Here is a 22,485-nt window from a genome sequence, read left to right as displayed (position 1 = left end):
GGAGAACGGGCTGCTACCTTCCCTCCTTTCCAGTGGGATATGGGGACCCGCTTAGTCCAAAATCCCTTGTGTTGGCCGTCAAAACCTGCTCGGGTTTCTGGCTCCGGCCTCCCCCCAGTCCCACAGCGAGGTAACGCAACGCTGCAGACAACACAACGGTGGTGTGGGAGCGACGTGGCTGCTTGGCTGCTCACCACCACACTTCCTTTCAAGACATTGAGGTGCTGGAGCGTGTTCAGAGACGGGCAACAAGGCTGGTGAAGGGTCTGGAGAACAAGTCTTATGAGGAGCGGCTGAGGGAACTGGGGTTGTTTAGCCTGGAGAAGAGGAGGCTGAGGGGAGACCTGATCGCTCTCTACAACTACCTGACAGGAGGTGTAGTGAGGTGGGTGTTGGTCTCTTCTCCCAAGTAGCTAGCGATAGGACGAGAGGAAATGGGCTCAAGCTGCACCAGGGGAGGTTTAGACTGGAAATTAGGAAAAATTTCTTTACGGAAAGGGTGGTCAAGCATTGGAACAGGCTGCTCAGAGAGGTGGGGGAGTCCCCATCCCTGGAGGGGTTCAAAAAACAGGTAGATGTGGCACTTCGGGATATGGTTTAGTCTAGTCTACCCTTGATTGGTTTAGGTGGGCTTTGTAGTGTAGGTTAATGGTTGGACTGGATGATCTTAAAGGTCTTTTCCAACCTAGACGATTCTGTGATTCTATGATTCCCTCGCCGGCGAGGTGGGTCAAGGCTGGAGACCACCTCATGGGTGATCAGGGCTTGATCAGGGCTCGGGGCTGCGGCGAAGGTGCCGCTTCCCAAGCTGCCAGGACACCGCTGCCCCAGGGAACGGAGGAAGAAACCTCCATCGACAGGGCGGTGCGTTGCCAGGGTCAGCTCTCTGAGCTGCTTGTCCCACGAGGGGTTACCCGGCGTCCCCACAGCCGGGAGGAGGGTGGCTTTGCAGCCTGCACCTCCTCAGAGGGGAGATGCCGTGCCAGGGTCTCTGACGTGGGCTGAAAGCAGCCGCATTAAGGCGCTCCCAGGGGCAGGCGAGCAGGGCTGCGGCAGTGCCGGGCGAGGCGCGGGAGAGGGCTGCGCCAGCACGCAGAGCCCACACGCCTGCCGTGGCTGCAGCTGGAAAAAGGACGAGAGGAAATGGGCTTAAGCTGCGCCAGAGGAGGTTTAGGTTGGAAATTAGGAAAAATTTCTTTACGGAAAGGGTGGTCAAGCACTGGAACAGGCTGCCCAGAGAGGTGGTGGAATCCCCATCCCTGGAAGTGTTCAAAAAACGGGCAGAGGTGGCACTTGGGGACATGGTTTAGTCTAGTCTACCCTTGATTGGCTTAGAGTAGACTTGGTAGTGTAGGTTAATGGTTGGACTGGATGATCTTAAAGGTCTTTTCCAACCTAAACGACTCTATGATTCTATAAAAAGGAAGCTTAGATCTGCCCAAGTCGCGAATTCGCACATTTTAGCAGCTGCGTGTGCACAAAACCTCAAGGACAGCGGGGACTGAGCCACCACGCCACAAGCCAGCCTAATAAAGCCAAGGTTTTCGGGTTGTCTCTTGGAGGATGCTCTGCTCCCTCCGTGGGTACCAGCCTGTGCGCTGGGAAGAGCGAGGGGAGCAGGGCTGCAGGGAGGAGAGGGGTGGGCGTCCCAGGGACCGGACCCAGCGCGGCCAGAGGAAGATCTCCAGGAGAACATCCAGACGCGAGGGGAGAAACACGGGCGCATGTGCGCAGAGGCAGGGAGGCCAGGGCACGGTCCCACTAGAGGGAGCGAGAAGATCAGTGTTCAGAGGAGGCGAGAGGAAGAGTTGGGATGAGGAAGCCCAACACGGAGAAGGAGCTGCAGGCAGCAACTGGCCCTTCATCCCCCACCGGAGCCTGGGGATGCTCCCGGCCGGGGCGCCCGTGTCTTGGGAGCCAGCAGTCCCACCTTGCGCTGTTACTGCTGGATCGGCAGCATCAGGGTTCTACATCCCTCCCGGGGAAGCTTGCTGCTCTGTGGCTTTATGGGCTTGGCCACGGTCCTCCCCCTCCGTCCATCCCTCCGCTGCCAAGCTAGCAACCTCCCAGCCCTGCTCCCACACCCCCCCAGAGCCTCCCTGCTCCTCCTTTCCCCCTCTCGCAACCCCTTGGCTCTCACCCCCAGCCACCTCCACCAGCCCGCAGCTCAGGGAGGGCTGTGAGGACGGCCAGCACGCTCTGGGCCGGACAGCTGCAGGTCTTGAGCAAAGCCAGCAACGATCCAGGAAGAGCCAACGCTGGCACACATCCCAGCTCAAAGCCCCAGCCCAAACCTGAGCCCCCCGCAGGGACCTGGCACTGCTGCCGGGCCATCTCCACGGGATGGGGAAGGGGAGGCAGGCGGCATCCCCGCACTTGGTGCAGGCTTTCTGTTGGCCCTGGCCCTTGCAAGGGACCCTTGGGGCTGGCAGGAGGAGGTTGGGTCCCCCCCAGAGTCCCCGTCTCTGTGCTGCCTTGGTGGAAACAGCCCCTCCGACCTCAGGCCACGGCAAGGGCTGGCTGCTCCCTCGGGGACCAGGCACCAGGGGAGATACCATGGTGTCCTGCTTTCAGCTGGGATAGAGTTAATTTTCTTCCTAGGAGCTGGCACAGTGCTGTGGTTTGGATTTAGGATGAGAAGAACGCTGATAACACGCTGATGGTTTAGTTGTTGCTGAGCAGTGCTGACACTGGTCAAGGACTTTTTGGCTTCCCCTGCTCTGCCAGGGGCACAAGGAGCTGGGAGGGGGCACAGCCAGGCCAGCTGACCCCAACTGCCCCAAGGGCCATTCCATACCATACGGCGTCATGGGCAGTATGGAAACTGGGGGGGTTGGCCGGGGAGCAGCGATCGCTGCTCGGGGACGGGCTGGGCATCGGTCGGCGGGTGGGGAGCAACTGCATTGGGCATCACTTGCTTTGGATATTACTATTACTACTACTATTATAATTATTACTACTACTATTTTACTTCATTTTATTTCAATTATTAACCTGTTCTTACCTCACCCCAGGAGTGTTTCTCACTCTCACTCCTCTGATTCTCTCCCCCATCCCACCGGGGCAGGAGGAATGAGCGATGGCTGCGTGGTGCTGAGCTGCTGGCGGGGGCTGAACCCCGCCACATGGCCGGTGGGGCGAGGGCATCGCCAGCCAGGGCCCCGTCCTGCTGTCCTCCAGGCAGGGTGAGCGGACCCAGAGACACTCGCCAGATTCAATCACAAGTTCAGATCATCAGGCAACCCGATGGCGAGAGGCGGGTCTGAGGTCAGACCATGAAGTTCTTCCGCGGGTCAAGAGCTGGATCAACGAGGTCCATGCCCAGGCAGGGGCATGGCTGTGGTGGAGCTGGAGGTGGGCACACCTAGAACCGAGCTCGGGTAGGGTCTGAAGGCCCAGGGCTGAGCTTAAGTGGGCTCCTGGACCCACTGGTGTTGGTGGGGCCCCAGGAGAGGCTGGCCAGGGCCCTGATGGGAAAGGAGGAAGAAATGCCAAGGCAACTGAGCCCCTCTGCCACGCTGACCCATGAAGGGTCAAGCAGCTCTACCCAGATGCTCCCAGCTTCTTCCACGACACTTGTTCTCCACCCCTGTGGAGTCAATTCGTCTCACGAATGCATCAGCAGGGAGCGAAGGAAGGCGGGCAGGAGGGAAGCATCACGGAGCTGCCTCGTGCTTGCCAGGGAGCCCTTCCAGGGAGCCCTACCAGGGAGCCCTACCGGGGAGCCCTTCCAGGGAGCCCTACCGGGGAGCCCTTCCAGGGAGCCCTACCAGGGAGCCCTACCAGGGAGCCCTTCCAGGGAGCCCTACCAGGGAGCCCTACCAGGGAGCCCTACCAGGGAGCCCTACCGGGGAGCCCTTCCAGGGAGCCCTACCGGGGAGCCCTTCCAGGGAGCCCTACCAGGGAGCCCTACCGGGGAGCCCTTCCAGGGAGCCCTACCAGGGAGCCCTTCCAGGGAGCCCTTCCAGGGAGCCCTACCAGGGAGCCCTACCAGGGAGCCCTTCCAGGGAGCCCTACCAGGGAGCTGTACCGGGGAGCCCTTCCAGGGAGCCCTTCCAGGGAGCTGTACCAGGGAGCCCTACCAGGGAGCCCTTCCAGGGAGCCCTTCCAGGGAGCCGTACCAGGGAGCCCTTCCAGGGAGCCCTTCCAGGGAGCTGTACCAGGGAGCCCTTCCAGGGAGCCCTTCCAGGGAGCTGTACCAGGGAGCCCTTCCAGGGAGCCCTTCCAGGGAGCCCTACCAGGGAGCCCTTCCAGGGAGCCCTTCCAGGGAGCCCTACCAGGGAGCCCTACCAGGGAGCCCTTCCAGGGAGCCCTACCAGGGAGCCCTACCAGGGAGCCCTTCCAGGGAGCCCTTCCAGGGAGCTGTACCAGGGAGCCCTACCAGGGAGCCCTTCCAGGGAGCCCTTCCAGGGAGCCGTACCAGGGAGCCCTTCCAGGGAGCCCTTCCAGGGAGCTGTACCAGGGAGCCCTTCCAGGGAGCCCTTCCAGGGAGCTGTACCAGGGAGCCCTTCCAGGGAGCCGTACCAGGGAGCCCTTCCAGGGAGCCCTACCAGGGAGCCGTACCAGGGAGCCCTTCCAGGGAGCCCTACCAGGGAGCCGTACCAGGGAGCCCTTCCAGGGAGCCCTACCAGGCACGGCTGCAGGGGCATCCCGGCGTTGGTGGCATCACGCGTCTCCAGCCGGCCCGCAGCTCCAAACAGGCAGAGAGGACAAAGCTGCTCAGTGCACAACTACTGGGAGGTCTGGTTGTGGAGGTCTTGAAGCTTGGAAGCTAAAAAGGAGCCAGTCCTTGAGAAAAGGGTTTGGCGGAGCCTGGCCTGGCCCAGGGCGGCAGGAGGGTGAAAGCAGCCGGGATCTCCGTCGCCCTTTCCCACTCCACGGAAGCCAGGCTGCCCACTGAGAATCACAGAAAACCACCTTTCCCAGGCCTGTATCTCTGAAAAAAAAAAAAAAGGGACTGAGGGCATTTTGGTCAGCACCCATGTACCCCCTCCCAGCACGCAGCTTGCCACCACGTTTGGCTAACACCATGGACGCAGAGCCTCGAAACAGGCGCCTTTATATCCAGCCTTCCCCGCACCACGAGCCACCCTCCCTTCGTGCGGAGGCGCGCGTGGGTGTAGCCCTGTGCGGCGGGATGCCACGGGCGGCAGCGGAAGGTGGCAGGGCACGGGGGGGCTGCCCAAATGCCTTCTGCTGGGCTGTCCCCGGGTCTCAGTTCCCGCTGTGAGAGCAAGAGCAGAGCCCGCTGCCCGGCAGAATTAGGAAAGTGGGGCTGCAGGGCTCGGGGACGGGAGGCAAGGCTGGCCCACACAGGCAGCTGACGCACCCAGACTGCAGCTGGGCTGGGCTCTGGATGTCCTTTTTCCTCTCTCTTTCTTTTTTTCCCTTTTTTTTTTTTGATGCTCTGCTTTGCCAGGAGATTGCAAAACCCAGGCGATGAGTCAAAACAACCCGGAGCTCCCTTTTACCCTCTGCAGCCCTGGAGCAGCCAGGCGCCGTGTCCCAGCTGAAGAGCTCAGGGATGGCGGGAGCAGCCCTAGGATGGAGACGCCTTCCTTCGGGGTGCAAGGACGGATCCCGGGGCTGAGCCGCGCTGTGTGAGAGGAGAAGCTGAGCCGAACCAGCCCAGCTCCTGCCGGTTTGCAGGAGGCCACGCACACCAGCTCTCCATCACGGCTTCTGGGAGTGGGAGCTTCTGGTCGGCGAGGGCCAGCTCGTGCCCAGCCAAGCCGACCTGTCCCGTGCCATTCGGGGCGACGGCCAGCCCCTCCATGCTCAACCCGCCCCAGGCAACGCGTGGGGCTGGAGACGGGCTGTGCAGCCAGGCAGGGAAGGTCTCCGTCCGCCGTGACCGCGGGGACAAGCAAACCCCGGCCCCAGCCGCAGGCAGGGAGTGACCTGCTGGGCAGGCGAGGGCTGGGGGCTGCTCCCAGCCCAAGTGCTGGGAGGGCATGGGGGGGACGCTGGGGCCTCCCGGCTGATGTCCTCCCCTTGCAGCCCCGCAGCAGCACACAGCGGGGCAGCCCAAAGGCTGCTTTAGCTCCGCTGCAAGCTGAGAGCAGGCGGAGGGGCCGAAACCTGCTGCCCCTCGGCACGGCGCAGCCAAAGCCAGGTGCACGTCAACCCGGAATGAGCAAGGTTCACCCAGAAAGAGTGTTCCTACTAAGATATAACCAGGCAGCGAGCACACGCTCCCCCCCGTGAGCTGCTTCGACAAGGGGAAAGGGCCTCTCGCAGCTCTGCGGGTAGTAAATGGATCGCAGCATCCTCACAAGGAGCTGGATGGTTCTGGGGAGGGGGAGGGAGGGAAGGCATGAAAAAGCCCTGAGCCAGCAGGAAACTTGCGGTGGGAAGCTTTGAGTCAGCTCCAACCGCAGCTTTGCTGAAACCGGTGCCCCCTCACAACAGCCTCCGCACGGCTTGCATGGTTCTCCGAATTCCCGGGAACAGAGCAGAGGGGTCTCTGCGCCCCGCCGAGCGAGAGCACGCTGCGCCTGCCCGCATCGGCGTGTCTGCGTCTGCGGGAGGGCAGGGGCTTGGCACCTCTCAGAGGTCAGGTCCCTGCGCAGGGCTGGCCAAGGGACCGGCCCAAACTGGGCAGTTTGAGGCTGACCCAGGTGAGTTTAGGGGAAAGGACAAGGCTGAAAAGCAAAGTCTCCATGTAAACGGATTGCCGGGGCCGTGGTTTGTACACTACCACATGGCACTACAGCACGGCAGCAAAGGATGCTGTACACGGCACGGTGCCGTGGGGAAACTGAGGCAAGGAATAGAGCCAAAGCAGATGCTTCGGTCATGTGGGAGGAAGGGCAGAAGGGGTGAGACAGCTAAAACTGGTCACAAAGCCCAAAACACCTCTTCCACAAGTCTTACTGAGAGCATCGGCACAGCCTGACCCAAACCACCGGACCCCCGGAGCTGTGGGGGGCTCACACCTGCAGACCCTCCAGGACCCCGCGCCAGGCTTGCGTCATCCTGCTCATCCCGTTACCGGGGCTCCCTTTCCGGAGGGATATTTTGGATGCAGCTGAAAAAGAAAAGCTTCTCTGGGCATCTCTCAAAGACACAGATCCCTCCCATCGTGCAAACTTTTGGGGTCGTTGTGGGGGGATTTGCTGCTGGTTCAACGGTGGTCTCAGGCAGATCGGAACTGCCGACCCCAGGGAGAAACTGGGCACCCAGTTACTGCGGCACCGGCACTCAGGTGTTGTCAGACAGCATTTCTGGGGTGCTGAGTCACGCTGTCTGGGTGCTGAGTCATGTCTGCTTGGGTCCTGGTCCCGCTGGCACATCCTTAGAATCACAGAATCATTGAGGTGGGAAAAGCCCTTGAAGATCATCCAGTCCAACCATTAACCCAACACTGCCAAGGCCACCACTAAACCAGTTAAGGGCAGAGGAATAATTTCATATTTCCTGCCTTGGTGGCTGCATTATTTTTTAATTAAAGTAAAACCAGGAATCACTAAGGTTGGAAAGGACCTCCAAGATCATCAGTCCAACCATCACCCCAACACCCCCATGCTCACTAAACCATGTCCCCCAGTGCCACCTCTGCCCGTTTTTGGAACCCCTCCAGGGCTGGGGACTCCCCCACCTCTCTGGGCAGCCTGTTCCCATGCTTGTTCCAATCGTTGCCCCCAAGCCAGGCTGCCAAGGGGGGCCCTACAGCAGGATCGACCAGCCCCACGTGCTCCCAAATTCCCCACCTCAGTCCCCACCCCCGGGGCACCACGAGCCCTGGGCTGAAATACTTCAGTTCTTCCCACTCTGGATTGAGGTTTTGTGTCCCCCCAAAGTGGCCGCCACGTTGGTCCCTCACCCAGCCTGGCATCTCTGCAATATCCCCCGCGACCCGCTCCGACCTCCAGCACCGCCGGCACCCGCATCCTGCCCACGGGCTGTGTCTCCCCAGCCTGCCTGGCATGAGGCAAGAGCCACATCGCCGGAGGACAAACCCAAATGTGTCCTCCTCCTACGCCTCAGACGCGGCAGACCCTTCTCCCAGCCCACCACCCTCCCCAGCAGCCCGGCTACTGGCTGGCTCTTTGGAGGACCAGGCGTAGCTCCCAGCATCCCTGCGGCAGATGGGTCCCTCCACACTTCACCACAAGTTAAATGTGCTGTGAAATCACTGGTATTCTGGGTAGGGGAGGACATAAAAGACCTAGCTTTAACCATCCCTCTTTGCTCCAGGCAGCAGCAGGGCTGCCATGGCCATCTCCAGGGCTTTTCCGCCCATGCCTGATGCAGGGATGGTGCCTTTCTGCTCAGAAATGTGTGGCAAGGGATAACACTGACTCTTGAAAAGCTTCAAACCAGCTGCAGGAGCTGGGACCAGCGTCCCAACACTGGGCATTTTGCTGTTGGCATCCATCCCTTTGCACTCTGGGCCTCCCAACATCCCCCTCGTTCCCAAACTGATCCCAGTGCCACACTTTGGTTTCCACAGGCAGGGAGAGGCACTGATGACCTGGCACGGCCTCAGCCGGAAAATCACCCTGCTAAGACCTGTGCCAAGGTCAGCACTCGGCCGTGCTGCACCAAACCACTTCAGCACCGCGTCTCCCAGGAGCGTCCCCTCGCTGGTGGCCCTGTAGAGGTGCCCCAGCCAACAAGAAGGTTGCCCACCCTGCTCCACCCCATGTCTCCATCCTGGTCCCCACAGATCCATCTCCAGTTGAGTTTTTCAAAGGCTCTTCTTCTCCCCAGGACCCTGCATCGGCATCTCCCCCAGAGGTGCTGGCTGACGGTGATGAGGACCCCGCGCTGCCCTCACATCTCCCGCCTTTCTACATAACACGGGCTCTGAGAGCCCTCCTGCTATTTAAATCTTTTCTTATAGCACCTCTCATCTGCTTCCAAACCAGCCTTTCCTCCCTCTGACCAAACACGCTCGGTCAGGGCGTGCGGAAGAGCATTTGCAGCATTCCCCGGGATGAACGAACACGCAGGCACTGTCCAAGCCCGACATCTTCCTGCCAGCGATCTCAAGCACTTGGGAAACCACGCAGGCAGCAAGACCCTCTGAGAGCCTGTGCTGGACAGGGGGAAACTGAGGCACGGAGGCGCAGGGGGCCAAGGCACATCACCGGCAGTCTCCCGTTTCCCAGATTCCTGCGACAGCTGCAAGGTGCAATGTTGCGCTGCCCCACGGATGGGGTGAACCACCCTGGCTTGGCTGGGCCACGGAGGAAGAGGCCAAAGGAGAAGGGTTGGTCCCTGCCACCCCAGGAGAAGGTGCTCCCTGTCACAAGGGCAGAACCGAGCCCGGCACAAAGGTCCCGGTGGGTTCTCCAGATGGTCGGGGCAGGTCTGGTCAGGAAGGCAAGCGGATCCAGTGCCTTGGCTGGAAGCACTGACTGTGCCTTGGAAGCACGGTGTGATGGGGAAGAGGTTTTTCCCGAAAAAAAGAATCTCGGCGCGGGAATCGATCAGTTCAAATCGAAAGACAAATGTTTGGGAGAGCATACCAGGGAGGTTAGCAAAGGCCTTTCGGAGCTGCACGCGATGATTTCACGTCCCGGGGGGCTGCTGTTTCCTGACCGAAGATCGTGTAGCCAACACATGTTAGAAATCATCAGCTGCTCGAGCAAACGACGCCAGGCTGTGGTTTGCCTTAAAGGAACAGCCTCGGGAAGCTGGGACCTAGCGCTGGAGCTCTGCTCCAGAAGACACGAACCAGGGAGGAATGCCCTGTAAGCAACCCGCCTCAAGAGGGGTCCGGTCTAGGCTAACCCAAAAGATCCTGCCCCGCGCCGTCGCCCCCGCAACGCGCGGGAAAACAACACGTTACCACATCGCACATTCAACCATCCTGCCTGAAGCAAAGCTGAAGCGAATCCAAGGGACGGACTGGAAAATCCCAGACACGCAGCCCCCATCTCCACTCTCTGCCTGCTTTCCCCCAGCGCCTAGCCGACAGCGCTGCCCAGACCCCAGCAAAACACCTTCTCCTGCGCTCCTGCACTTGCTCCGCACCGCTGAGTGCTGAGGAAACAAATTTCCAGGCTCAGCTGACCCCGGCTCTCCTAGTGCACAGACCAGGAAACATTAAAAGTGAAAAACAACTCCTCAGCCAGTATCAGGAGGCTTTTTTTTTTTTTTTTTTTTTTTTAACCTGGCTCCCGCCCAATTTTCTTTGCACAGTTCCAGTTCTGGTCCTGCCCTCGCTCACAGGCTTGGCTGCTCTGCAAACCTGTCTCTGCGGCACGGAGAGCAACCCCAAGCTACCAAATTCTTGTAGCTCCAGGCTTCCCTCTGCTCCTCAGCAGAGCCCACGACCGCCCTTGCCCCATCCGACGGAGCAGCGCACGGCCGAGCGGTGCCCAGGTTGCTTCTGCACGTACATCCACGCCCCAAATTGTAAATGCATCTGGCTCTTCAAGCTCACCTCCAGCAAAAGCAGGAGCTTGGCCACCTCTGCCCTCTCTCCATCCTGCCTGGCCGGACAGGCAAACGCTGCCCCTTGCATGGGGGGGTCCCTGCAAGCCCCCGGTGCGTGCAGCCCTTCAACACCAGCAGCAGAACTGCCGCCCAAGCCCAGGGCGAGGTTTGGCAGTCGTTCGTGCCGCAGATGCGCCTTTTCCAGCTCTCTCCCCTCCACCTGGCTCGGAAGGTCCTGAGCCTTGTTAACAACAACAACCAGGAGGGTTCATTTCTCGGTGGATTTTTTTTTAGAAATGAATAGTCATCTCTCTCCTAGCTCCGTGCCCTTCCGCAATTCCAACAAAGGCATCTCGCCTGGGGCCGCAGCTACTTGCCGGGGCAGGGACGATGCCCGTGCTAGCGCTGAGCGCCTGCCTCTCACGGGCTCTGGGCACCGGGTCGTGCTCCAAGCTGGCAGAGAGCAGGGGAAAAAACGCTCACAGACTTGCCAGATGCTTTTGGCTGGAAGATCCCCTTGTCTCAGGAGCAAGATCCCCTTGTCTCCTAGTGATAGGACGAGAGGAAATGGGCTTAAGCTGCGCCAGGGGAGGTTTAGACTGGATATCAGGAAAAATTTCTTTACGGAAAGGGTGGTCAAGCATTGGAACAGGCTGCTCAGAGAGATGGGGGAGTCCCCATCCCTGGAGGGGTTCAAAAAACGGGCAGAGGTGGCACTTGGGGACATGGTTCAGTCTAGTCTACCCTTGAGTGGCTTAGAGTAGACTTGGTAGTGTAGGTTAATGGTTGGACTGGGTGATCTTAAAGGTCTTTTCCAACCTAAACGATTCGATGATGCTGTGATTCTATGAGCATCCTGACTGACACAGCACGGAGGTGGAAGGGGCGTTTTCCCCACCCAGGGAAGACAAGTCACCGGGACTCCAGCAGCCGCCCCCGCCGCAGAAAGAGCGGAGGACAGCGAAGGGTGGTAGAGATGAGAGCGGCCACTAAAATCAACGAGCAGCCCGAGCTGAAAGGCTTTGGCTGAGACGGCGGGTGATAAAACAGTCCTCAGCCCTGCAGCATCTGCCGCCATGTCTCTTGTCCGCATCTGGTCCCCCCTCCGTCGCCCCGCTCCTGCAGGTTTGCTGTGCCCACGCTCCCGTGCAGGTCAGCAGGAGGTGGGGAACGGGAGGAGCCACAGCCCCCAAACAGCATCAGCGCTGCCTCTCTGCTAAAAGAGCAAGAGGAAAAAACTTTGGGCTGCCCAGAAGATGCCAAAGAGACCGCCAGCCCCCTCCACACACAATCCCCGTCATCCTCTCCGTTCGCACATCACGGTCCGCTGGAGACACTCGTGCAGCGAGCGATTAGATCAGTGACCTAAAGACATTTGTACGGCGCTCGCGTTATTTAAGGCTTGGCGAAGTCTTTTACAAAAGCGATAAAAGCAGATAAGGTGACTGGTTACCCACTTCCCCATGTTTGGGCGGTCATGGTAGCCGGTCACGCGGCTCCCCTGCGCGCTGGGCAGAGCAGCAGCCTGGAGCAGCCCGACACGCCCGGCCGGTGCTGCAGGGACTACTACACCTTTGTGCACACCTAAGGGTAAAATTGGGCTTGGGGATACCAAAATGCTGAGCTTAAGCATCCCCACGCTCACCTCGTGGCAAAGCAAGCGTGGGTGGAGGGAGGCTCGCGGAGGAGACCCACTCAAAACTGCTCCGTGGGGTATGCGCGATGCCAGCCCAGCCAGGCTGCGGGGACGGGTCCAGAGAGCAAGGGTTGGGAGGAAGGCGACGCGCGCAAACGCCAGCCTGAGGAGCGCGGAGCGAGCCGATAGCGAGCCCGCAGGGAGCCCTGCCCAGAGGCGAGGGCAGGCAGCCGTCACTCCCGAAGGAAGCATCGGCTCTAGGAGAAAGCTGGGGCGGGGAGGGCAGGGGCTCCCACCTCGCCGCTGCGGCGCTGCCGGCCCTTCCCGGACAGCTTTTCCTATGCAAAAGCCACCTTCAACCTCCAGCCCCCCCGGCTGGGTGCTCAGCAGCCCCGTGCCAGGGCGCAGCACCCGCGTGATGGGTGCGAGCGGCTGCAGAGACAACACCCGCTGCCAGGAACGGCCACCGGCACGGGCCAGGGGCACACGGGCCACCAAGAGTGGCCGCTGCCACAACCAGATAGAGCCTGGGGGTGATGGGGAAAGGAGAAGGAAGCGGGGCCGGGGGTCGCTCCCGGTGCATAGGGACCACCCTGCTTCGCAGGCAGGATTGCTCCAGATCAGGCTGGGACAACAGGGCCACCCGCTCGCCTCCCCGCACCCCGAGGGGTGGCTGCATTTGGGGATGGGCAGGGGGACCTCGTCCTCCGACGAGGGCCATCTCCTCCACCTCCTGGGGAGGGAGCCCCAAACAGCCTCACGCTGCCTTCACCACCCTCCTCTGGTCCTGCGGGAGCGTGGGCGCTGCCGCGCTCTCCAACCGGGACATGCACAGACGACGACACCGTCCGTAAGAGGGGACAAGAATGCAGAATTGGAAAAGTAGGACTGGAAAGATGCTTGGGAGGTTTTTCTTCAAGCTCCTGCCCTGGCAGCTAAGGGGAAGGACAATTCCTGCCCCCCACCCGAGCCCAGGGCAATTAGGGACCTGAGAGGGAGTTGCTGCTTCCCCCCCCCAAGCCCCACAAATCATTAAAAAGAGAAACTGGCCCCGCTCTTTCCCTTTTAGTTAGGTGGCACCTGCGAATAGCTGCCTTCTCCTGCATCCCCTGCGTCCGCTGGGGCTCCCTGCAGGAAACTGGGCTGCACAGAGCCGGGAGGAGGCATGGGGACTCGGTGGAAGAGACAGTGCCATTCCTGGCAGGCAGGATGTGAAGTGGGACGAGTTCCTTTTTTAAAGGAAAAAAAAGATGCCCTTCATTGTGTGAGAGAGCTGGAGGAGCGAGCCGCTGGTGAGCCGCCTCTTCCTACCAGCTCGCCCCGTTCCCCGGGTCAGGGGGGTCCTTTGAAGACTCAGGCTCTGCAAGACCCAGCCCGGGAAGTCCAGGCTTAAGGGCCAAATCCCGAGCCGACGTTATTGCTGAAACGTCAGACAGTTGTAAGCCCCTCAAGGATCAGAGCTCAGCCCGGCAGGGCTTCGCTTCACAGCTCTCGCTGAGGAGAGCAGCACCAGCCACGGACCCCGGCGGCACGCAGGGAGGTCGGACCTGGACCCAGGGCAGCTCTGGCTTCACGGCCACGTCTCCATGGCACATCCCTAGGAATGTCCCTAACCGGGGCACGTCCCTAGGAATAACCGTGGCTGCGGCACCGGCCCGTGTCCCAGCCTAGGGACAGCCGCAGGGGCTGAAGTCCTGGGGACGGCGTGGGGCACGGGGCAGCCGTCCCATGGGTCTGCTGCCTCCGTCGTGGGTCTCACCTGCGTCTGAATCCTCCCACTCGCAGTCAGGTCCCTATTTCGCCATCCATCCTAAGTCGCTCCCAGCGCAAGGCTCGGGGTTACCAGAGCTGTGTGTGGGCTTGGGCTGAGGCCAGCCCACTTTTCCCACACCCCTTCCTTCGGGAAGAGGGAGCGGTCCTGGGAGGACTGAAGTGCTCATGTGCTTTATCAAGATCTCGCTTCCATTTCAGAGGTAAAAGCGCCGAAAGCCACAGACTCACCCGACCGCGGCGCGGCTATTGCAGCCGCCGGTGGCAGCCATTTCTCCAGCCTTTCTGTTTGCTTTCCAAACAACTCAACACTTCTATTGCAGAGCGACTGGGAACTCTAGCCACCCGCAGGACAGAGCACTGGGGCTCAGCGGCCAAACACCAGCGTGCGCAGGGGCCAGAGCGTGCCCTGCGTGCCCTGCTCCCAGCCCCGGTGGGCTCTCGCCGGTGGGCAGAGCGGGCACGTTCCCCCCTCCACCCCGGGCAAGGCATCTGGGAGATGCTCAGCAGCAGTTGACCCCCTTTCTGCAAACCTTTACCTGTCTGAGCTTTTTGGGGTGGCCAGCGGAGCCCTGGCCAGACCTGCTGGCCCAGTGGCCCGTAGGGACGTGTGGCCCATCGCCTAAACCCGTGCCAGGCCACGTCCCCCCAGCCCTGAGAGCTGTTCTCAGCCCAGGCAGCACGGGGGGGTTCTCGCTGCCTGGAGCTGGGTGTCTCCAGCCCCCGTGGGGCCACCCCACCAGCGCTCACGCTGCCCCATGGCTCGCGGGGGGGCTCCCTGAGGACAGGCAACCCTGTCCCCGTGGTCCCACCGCCTGTCTCCTGCTGCCGATGGGCACCCGTGGCTGCACCCTGTCCCTGGGACCATGCTGCGTCCCAACCCTGGGTCCCCCCTTGGTCCCTGCATCCCCCCTTGGTCCCCGGGACCCCCTCAGTCCCCTTGTACCCCCTCAATCCCTCCTTGGTCCCCTTGTCCCCCTCATTCCCCATGTCCCCCTCGGTCCCCCCCTCAGTCCCCGGGTTCTCCCTTGGTCCCCAGAGCCCCTCTTCGTCCCCCCTTGGTCCACCCCATCCCCCCTCAATCCCCGGGGCTGCACCCTTCATCCCTGCATCCCCTCTCGGTCCCCCCTCGGTCCCCGGCTCTCCCTCCTCGGTCCCTGGTTCCCCCCTCGGATCACCCTCGGTCCCCGGGGCTCCCCTTGGTCCCCGCGTCCCCCCTCGAGCCCCCCTCAGTCCCCAGGTCTCCCCTCGGATCCCTCCCGGTCCCTGGTTCCCCCTCGGTCCCCATGTCCCCCCTCAATCCCCCTCGGTCCCCAGGTCCCCCCTCGGACCCCCCTCGGTCCCCTCACCCCCCCTCGGTCCCCAGGTCCCCCCTCAGACCCCCCTCGGTTCCCGGCTCCCCCCCTGGGTCCCCGGGGCTCCCCTGGGTCCCCGAGTCCCCCCCTCAGTCCCTGCGTTCCCCCTCAGTCCCCGGGTCCCCCCTTTGGTCCCCGGTTCCCCCTTCGGTCCCCTCGCGCCTCTTCGGTCCCCAGGTCCCCCCTCGGACCCCCCTCGGTCCCCTCACCCCCCCTCGGTCCCCAGGTCCCCCCTCAGACCCCCCTCGGTTCCCGGCTCCCCCCCTGGGTCCCCGGGGCTCCCCTGGGTCCCTGAGTCCCCCCTCAGTCCCTGCGTTCCCCCTCAGTCCCCGGGTCCCCCCTTTGGTCCCCGGTTCCCCCTTCGGTCCCCTCGCCCCTCTTCGGTCCCCGGGTCCCCCCTCGGACCCCCCTCGGTCCCCTCACCCCCCCCTCGGTCCCCAGGCCCTCCCTCGGACTCCCCTCGGTCCCCGAGTCCCCCCCTCGGTCCCCGGGGCTCCCCTGGGTCCCCGAGTCCCCCCCTCAGTCCCTGCGTTCCCCCTCGGTCCCCCCTCGATCCCCGGGTCCCCCCTCGGACCCCCCTCGGTCCCGACCCCCTCGCAACCCCCGCGGCGGGAGGCGGTGGCGGGGAGGCCCCGCCCCCTGCCCCGCCCCCGCCCCAGACCCCGCCCCCCCGGCCAGGCCCCGCCCCCCGGCCCCGGCCCCGCCCCTCCGGCCGCCGCTGCGGCCCCGTCGATCGCGGCGGGCGAGGGGCAGCGGCAGGCGGGGCGGGCCGGGCATGGCCCCGCACCAGCCCAGCGCCGGGCAGTACCTGCGCTCCGACAGCGGCGGCTCGGAGGCCCCGATGCTGGCGGACGGCCCCGGCCCCGGCCCCGGCGCCGGCGGGGCGCGGGGGGGGCGGCGGCGGCGGCGCTGCGGGCCCCTGTGGGGCAGCGTGGCGGTCATGGCCATCCTGGCCCTGCAGATCGCCTCCACCACCGGCCTCTTCGTCTACTTCACCATGGCCATCTCCAAGGTGAGCCGGCCGCCGGGGGCTTTGTCCTGCCCCCCCCCCCCCCCCCGAGCCGCTCCGGGGCGGGCGGGGCCCTGGGGGGGGGGGTCGGGACCGGTGGGGGGGTGCTGCCCCCCGGGAGCCACGGATCCAGATGTGGGGGCTGGGGGGGCACTGCCGCTGGCTCCCCGGGAGCCGCTGATCCAGATGTGGGGGCTGGGGGGGGCACTGCCGCTGGCTCCCCGGGAGCCGCTGATCCAGATGTGGGGGCTGGGGGGGGCACTGCCGCTGGCTCCCCGGGAGCCGCTGATCCAGATGTGGAGGCGGGGGGGCACTGCCCCTGGCTCCCCAAGGAGCCACGGATCCAGATGTGGAGGCTGGGGGGGGCACTGCCCCTGGCTCCCCTGGGAGCCACGGATCCAGATGTGGAGGCTGGGGGGGGCACTGCCCCTGGCTCCCCTGGGAGCCGCTGATCCAGATGTGGAGGCTGGGGGGGGGCACTGCCCCTGGCTCCCCTGGGAGCCACGGATCCAGATGTGGGGGCTGGGGGGGGCACTGCCCCTGGCTCCCCTGGGAGCCGCTGATCCAGATGTGGGGGCTGGGGGGGGGTCACTGCCCCTGGCTCCCCTGGGAGCCACGGATCCAGATGTGGGGGCTGGGGGGGGTCACTGCCCCTGGCTCCCCTGGGAGCCACGGATCCAGATGTGGAGGCGGGGGGGGGGGGGAACTGCCCCCTGCTCCCCGGGAGCCACGGATCCAGATGTGGGGACTGGGGGGGGCACTGCCCCTGGCTCCCCGGGAGCCACCAATCCAGATGTGGGGGGGTGGACACTGCCCCCAGCTCCGCCCAGAGCCGTGGATCCAGATGTGGAGAGAAGGAGCCTTTGTCCTGGGCTCCGGCCGGGGGGCCCTGCCCTGGGGTCCCAGCAGAGTTTGCAGCTCCAGCTGGGGCGGGGGGGGGCTGCCCTGCGCTCCAGCCCCCGTTCGCCCCTGGTTCCTACTTCATCCCCCCCCCACACGCCCTGGGACCACCGGAATCCTCCTCACCCCCTTTGTGAGATGCTGGAAGTTTCGTGGCTGGGAAACCCCCCCCATACCGGCAGCTCTTGGGTGCTTGCTCCGGCTTCATCGCAGCAAGCGACCGTGCTGGGATCCGGCCATTCCCACCTACCCGCAGCGTCACTCCTGCCAAACCCTTCCCAAAATGCGACGTGACAGGCCCGATCCTGCTAACAGACCCCCCCCAGCAATCCTGGCGCAGCGGGGGAGTCAAGGAGGGGGGAAAAAGTGAGCAAGAGCTTTGCTATGGGCGAGGGAAATTCAGGACTGCCGGGCAGCTCCGCGGATGGTACCCGTCCCCCCCGACGATGGAAAAGGGTCCCGCGGTGCCAAGCATTGCACAAAACCACAACAGAGGCAGGGGAAAGAAAAGAAAAGAAAAAAAAAAAAAAGGAGAAAGCCCTGCCTGTGGATAGGGGAGGAACAGCCTGGCCGGTTCCCAGCGGAGCATCCTTTGGGGCAGGCTCCAGCCCTGGCTTTGGGCTTTGTTTCCATCCCTGGATCCCACGTGGCGCCCGCTGAGGGATTTACATGAAAGGCACTGGAGAGAGGAGGGGAACGCGGGCAGACAGAGCCACGGGGAAGGGCTGAAGGGAGGAGACAGCCGCTTAAGTTGCCCTCTTTGGGCTAATTTCAGAGGCGAGCGACTGGATCCCTGCATGGGATCTGTGCTGGGGAGAGGTAGGCAGAGCTCAGCATCTCCGGGGATACCCGGCCCGGCCGGCCTGCCCTCACCCCGTGCTTCCCGCGCCTCCAGTTTTACAAAACTTTCCCACTTTTTCCTTAAGGTACACCCCACCCAGCACAAGGTCCCCCGGAGGGGAGGGGGGAGGCGGGCGGAGGGCTTACCCTGCGAAGGCAGCGGTGGTACGGGCAGCCTGTCGCAGCAAGCTGTAATCAAGGCAATTAGTGTGATCGGCGGGTGCCCGGCCGTCGTTAGGACCCAGCGGGTCAAGGCACACGGTTGCGGTCCCCACGCTACTGCTGGGAACGTGCCCCCACCTCACTGGGACCGGGGCGGAGGAGGGCTGCCCCCGGTCACGCTGGCACGCGCCGGAATTAGCGCTGCTGGCAGCAGCGAGGAGCCGCACGCGTTGGCCCTGCCCAAGCACGCATCCCGCTTGCCGTTTCATGGGAACGGCCCCAGCGCTTGGGAATTTACTGCCTCGGCGGGCACTGGGCATCCACCCGCTCGGGCAGGCAGGTCTTTGCAAGACTGCAGCCCGGCTGAGCAAAACCCAGCCCTGGGGAAAACACTACGAGGGCTGCGCTCACCTTTCTCCGGCCATGCAAGCCCTCCAAGCTTGCCACTGCAGCTCATCTGCTAGCCACCCTGCTCCGGGCAGGTCCAGCCGGCCAGCGCTGGGACACGCTGCTAGCCCACCGGTGCAAACCAAAACCAGGACATCCCCCCAACCCTTTTTATGTGACCTCACGTGGTATTTCTGCTGCTGCTCGCGTCCGTATCGATCCCAAATGCGGGCGCATCCCGGCGCTAGGCAAAGCGAGTACCCCAAACGGCGGCCGAGGGAGGTGGGGGGCAGGCAGGAGTCGGGGGGGGGGGCTCGGAGCGAGCAGGGACCTGGGGGAAGCGCAGGGCACTGGAGGTGGCCAAGCCCCAGGCGACGATGTGGCCAAGCCCGAGGATTCCCAGATTCTGCCCTTGGGATCTGGGAATGACGCAGGTGATAAAGGTAGGGCGGTCAGGGTACCGGTGCTCATTGCCAGCTCCTGGCACGCTGATCTCGGGGCCGCTGTCCCGCGCGTGCCTCAGTTTCCCCACGCCCTGGGCAGCAGCGCGGTGCGGTGAGACCCTACAGCCCGCCCTGCCCATCCCCCCTGCGACGCCACGGCCGGCGCCGAGCCGGGTCAGCCCCGGGAGAGCCGGGGAAGGGGCAGGGAGGGGAGGCTTCCCAGCCCAAACCACACGCCAGCACGGGCTAGAAAGCGTCTGAGAGCTGCCCGGGCTGACGCAGCACCGCGAGTGCTCGGGGTCCCGTCTCCGGCCGGCACGGCTCGGCAGCTGGAAGGGCAGAGCTGCCCGAGAGCTTGTTTTGCAATCCCGGTTTAGCTCAGCAGCAGGAAAGCACGAAAAGCGTGGACGAGGCTGCCTGGGCACGTCCAGCCTGCGGCTGCGGCTCTTACCTCCGTGCGCCGTACGGAGCCTCGCCTCGCAGGGCAGCCGCTTCCCCGGGAGCCGTGACCGTCTCGTCCGAAGCTAAGGCTGGGTTTTACTGCTTGAGAAGCCTCATTCCCCCGGGGTGGGAGAGGAAGAGGTGAAGGAGATGGAGAATGGGAAATTTGGGTTCCTTTTCTGTACCTGGTGCTTGTGAGAGCGCTGGAGCCTCGCCTCCTCCTCACGCTCGGTGCTGGAGCTCGGTGAAAGGGGCTGTCACGGGGCTCTGAGCAACCTGCTCCAGCCGAAGACGGCCCTGCTCACTGCAGGGGGGTTGGACTTGGTGACCTGGGGGTTGGACTTGGTGACCGGCGAAGGTCCCTTCCGACCCAAACCATCCTGTGATTCTCCATTTCCCGAAGAGCTGGGATGAGCAAGACTCGCTTCTGCCAGGGATCGTAGGAGGTCAAGATGAGATTTAACCTGTCCAACTCACAAAAAACACCAAGATTTTTGACAGAACTTGGGATCCACCCAGCCTCCCGCCACCTAACCATCCCAGCGCAGGGGACGGTGCTTGCATCCCGGCGGTACCGCCACCGGCTCTGGGATCAGGGCAGCTCGGGCTCGTTCTGCACCCGTGGCGTGGCTGTGAGCACCCTGACGCTGGAGGAGCCGGGCCGAAGGCGGCTGCCCCGCGCACACACCGCGCCGGCCATCCCCACTGCTCCCTCCCACGCCGCCCTTGCCTGCCCGCTTTGACGCGGGGATGTCCGGGTGTTTCTGTTCCAGCTGAAAGCCCAGGCGCCGGGGAGCACGGAGGAGCTGCGGTGCCTGCAGGTGATCAACCAGCAGCAGGAGGGCTCCAGCCTGGAGGAGATGATCAGCAACCAGTCCTGCCTCAAGCTGGCCAACACCATCAAAGCCTACGTGGCCACGGTGAGCCCGGACCCGCCGGCTTTGGGGAGCAGGGGAGGATGGGGCAGCCGATGGGAGAGCTCCTGCCTGCCTCAGTTTCCCCATCCGCCTCGCCGGAGGGGTGGCAGAGGGCAATTGCGAGGATGGTTTAAGAGCGGGGGGTGGAGGAGTGGGGCTGGACGCCAGCCCCGCTGCAGCGAGGAGCCGCTGGAGCCCAGAGGCGCAGCGTGAAAGACGAGGTTGTGAAGGCTTGGGAGAAACAAGAGGAGCTGGGGCGTGGGGAACGCCCGTTTCACCTTTAACCGCGGGACCGTATCTCTTCTCTGACGGTCCAGGTGACGGAGAACGTGATCCGCAGGAGCGCGGTGAAGGGTGAGTCCCTCCCCGGGAGCAGCCGGGGTGCCGCTCGCCGGCACCGCAAAGCGTCGACAGCCTGTTCGCTGGGGCCGGGTTGCAGCCGGACAGACGGAGCCGCGGTCCACGTGCGGCCGGGGATGCCAGCGGGTCTGGGGGGGTCGGGGCAAACTCCGCCGGGCACGGTGCTGCGAGCCGGGGCGGGAGAGGGGAGAGCAAGGACTGTCCCGCTGGGCGGGTGAAGGGCATGCGTCCCCGGGGACCGGGTTGGAGGGACAGCCGCGTACGTCTGTCTGGAGTCCGGGGAGCCGGGGCCACGGGGCACAGCACAGAAGTGAGAGATAATGATTGACTGGACATTTCCGTCCCCAAATGACCCCTCTTCGATGGGTCAGTGGGGCATTTCCCCGCCCCGCTCGCTCTGCTTGCGCAGTAAGGACCTGCTCTGCCGGCACAGGGCTGGGGGTCCCCGCGCTCTCTGTCCTCTACAGCCCCGTGTCCCTTTTCTCGCAGAGGTCCGGCGTAGCTACTTCAACACCTCGGAGGGGCAGGTTCCTCCCAAAACAGCCGGCAAGCCCTCGGCGCATCTCACCCTCCGCCCGCAGAGCCTGGCCCAGGATGGTGAGTCGGGGATGGGCACCGGAGGGTTTCCGAGATGGGAACAGGGTTAAGATCTCACCTGAACGGACGGGGACCAGGATGGGAGGACGGATTTGGCAGCAGATGGGGAGATGTTTCTCCTGTCCAGTCCAAGACCACCTTCTCCACCCCTCCAAGCCGGATGACTGCAGGAGAGAGTTAGAGCCACCCCCTCCCTTCCTCCTGACCCTGCGGGTGCTCCCCGCAGCATCTCGCTCCCCTCGGTGACCCTTCCTTCTTCCCAGGAAACTCCAAGCGCTTTGGGAACCTCTCCCAGTCCTGCCGCCACGCCATCGCCCGCTGGGAAGACAGCACCATCCACTCGCACCTGCAGAACATCACCTACCGGGATGGCCGGCTGCGGGTCAACCAGGCGGGCAAGTACTACATCTATTCCCAGATTTACTTCCGCTACCCCAGCGACGGGGCCAGCGCCCGCGTCTCCGTCCCCCAGCTCGTGCAGTGCATCAACTGGAAGACCTCCTACAGCCAGCCCATCCTCCTGCTCAAAGGGGTCGGCACCAAGTGCTGGGCGCCCGAGGCGGACTACGGCCTCCATGCTCTCTACCAGGGCGGACTGTTCGAGCTGAAGGCCGGCGACGAGCTCTTTGTCTCCGTCTCCTCCTTGGCCATCGACTACAACGATGCAGCAGCCAGCTACTTCGGAGCCTTCCGGCTCGACCTGTGACAGCCGCCTCCCACCTTCCCGCCGCTCCCGCCCGGCCCCGGGGCAGCAGCTTTTGGAAAAGGGCAACAACCAAATGGCCGGGGCGGTGGGGGCCTGGTGCAGGGTCCTTCCCCGTGTGCGTTGTCCCCTGTGGGGAGGGAGAAGACAGAGGAGGGCACGGGGGGGGGACGCCTGCAGGGACCCCCTGTGCTCGGTGCCGCACGGGGCCCTGCCGTGCGGCCGGGAGGAAGCCCGCGAGCCGGGAAGGGTCTCCGAGGAGCCGCAGGAGACACGCACGCGTGGGGACGTCCCGGCTCCGGTGGCACGTCATCCCCGGCTCCTGTCTGAGCAAACGGAGCGGGCAGCACCAAACGGCTCCCTGCTGCAGGAGAGGCAGCGGCGTCATGGCTGCAAGCACGAGACGGAGCGTCCCCGCGGCAGGGTGACCCCCCGCACGGCTGAGCCCCCACGGCTGAGCCCCCACACACACGGCTGAGCCCCCCACACACACACGTCTGGCTGGGGCAGACCCAGGCTGCGAGCGCTCGGGGACCCCGAGCTGGAGGCGCTGGGGCAGACGCCGGGGTTAGCGGC

The 22,485-nt window shown here is 63.8% G+C and overlaps 1 protein-coding gene across 1 annotated transcript; it reads left to right on the top strand.

Annotated features, from left to right (window-relative positions):
* The first annotated feature begins 15,925 nt into the window (after window positions 1-15,925).
* LOC104028103 (tumor necrosis factor ligand superfamily member 10-like) lies at window positions 15,926-21,912 on the top strand. Its single transcript, XM_075720798.1, has 5 exons — window positions 15,926-16,162; window positions 20,106-20,252; window positions 20,567-20,603; window positions 21,099-21,206; window positions 21,470-21,912. The coding sequence occupies exons 1-5, from the start codon at window positions 15,926-15,928 to the stop codon at window positions 21,910-21,912; spliced, it is 972 nt and encodes a 323-aa protein (XP_075576913.1).
* Window positions 21,913-22,485: the final 573 nt, after the last annotated feature.

This window comes from Pelecanus crispus, chromosome 13, assembly GCF_030463565.1.
Source record: "Pelecanus crispus isolate bPelCri1 chromosome 13, bPelCri1.pri, whole genome shotgun sequence".
Classification (NCBI taxonomy): domain Eukaryota; kingdom Metazoa; phylum Chordata; class Aves; order Pelecaniformes; family Pelecanidae; genus Pelecanus; species Pelecanus crispus.
The sequence above is the reverse complement of the archived record's forward strand: the minus strand, read 5'-3'. Positions and strand labels throughout refer to the sequence as shown.